The sequence below is a fragment of the Pteropus alecto genome, unplaced genomic scaffold (genome assembly GCF_000325575.1).
Source record: "Pteropus alecto unplaced genomic scaffold, ASM32557v1 scaffold30, whole genome shotgun sequence".
Classification (NCBI taxonomy): Eukaryota; Metazoa; Chordata; class Mammalia; order Chiroptera; family Pteropodidae; genus Pteropus; species Pteropus alecto.
In genome coordinates, this window is record NW_006429782.1 from 1,323,211 (window position 1) to 1,324,371 (window position 1,161).

A 1,161-nucleotide genomic window follows, 5' to 3' on the forward strand; every position below is an offset into this window, starting at 1 on the left:
GCAGCGCCGCGGGGGGCGGGGAGTGGCCGTGGCAGGTGAGCCTGTGGCTGCAGCGCCGGGAGCACCGCTGCGGGGCCGTGCTGGTGGCCGAGAAGTGGCTGCTGTCTGCGGCGCACTGCTTCGACGTGTGAGTCCGGCCCGTCTGTGGGTCCCTGGGCCAGATTGGTGGCTTTAACACTTATTACATTGTGCCTCCGCGTCTCTGCGGAATGCCCCGCCCCCCGGCACCTCCGCCGTGCAGCCCGCCCAGCACCCCGGGCCTGACCACTCAGGGCTGTGGGACCCAGTCCATGCCCTGGCCCCACCAAACCCGGGGCCGCAGCCCCTCCCAGCGCAGGGCCAGGCCTGCTGGCGACAAGGGGTCTCCGGGGAAATGCAGGACTTCTCCATCCTCGACCCGCCGCCCTGGGACTTGGCGCCAGCCCCCAAAGCTGTATACTGAGGAGTCCCCTTCTTGGGGGCCCTGCCCCCACGGAGACGCCCAGCTCCTGGGTGTACACACCAGCCTCTCCCACGGGGTCAGAAGGGATGGGCAGAGCCCCTGCGGCCCCCAGAGCCCTGATACTGGGCAGCAGTGGAGACGGCTTGTGGTGCCACCTCGTTGCCCAACTGGGCGCATTTTGGGCCTGGGCCCCCCTCGCTGTCCTAGCAGAGGACGACTTAGTCCCCTTTGCAGTTGAGCAACCCAGGCCCAGAGGTCAAGTGCTCTGCCCCAAGTCCCGATCTGCGCTAGGGGCACAGGCGAGGCCATGGACAGAGCTCCAGGCGGGCAGGGGCGTGGCGTGGCCCGGCACGGGGACCAGGCCAATGCGTGTCCCCACGCGCCCCGCAGCTACGGGGACCCCAAGCAGTGGGCGGCCTTCCTGGGTACGCCGTTCCTGAGCGGCGCCGACGGGCGGCTGGAGCGCGTGGCGCGCATCTACAAGCACCCCTTCTACAACCTCTACACGCTCGACTACGACGTGGCGCTGCTCGAGCTGGCGACGCCCGTGCGCCGCAGCCGCTTAGTGCGGCCCATCTGCCTGCCCGACCCCGCACCCAGGCCTCGCGACGGCACGCGCTGCGTCATCACCGGCTGGGGCTCGGTGCGCGAGGGAGGTAGGCGGCGGCCCGCACCCTCAGGAGTGAGGGGTCTGCGGAGTCGGGTGGGCCCCCAGCCGG

General features: G+C 70.7%; 1 protein-coding gene across 1 annotated transcript in view; it reads left to right on the forward strand.

Annotated features, from left to right (window-relative positions):
- TMPRSS9 (transmembrane serine protease 9) overlaps positions 1-1,161 on the forward strand; it is a 20,546-nt gene that overhangs the window by 18,554 nt on the left and 831 nt on the right. Inside the window, exons 14-15 of the mRNA XM_025042949.1 lie at positions 5-127; positions 833-1,149. Coding sequence (XP_024898717.1) covers positions 5-127; positions 833-1,149 — 440 coding nt within the window. The remainder of the gene's footprint in view (positions 1-4; positions 128-832; positions 1,150-1,161) is intronic.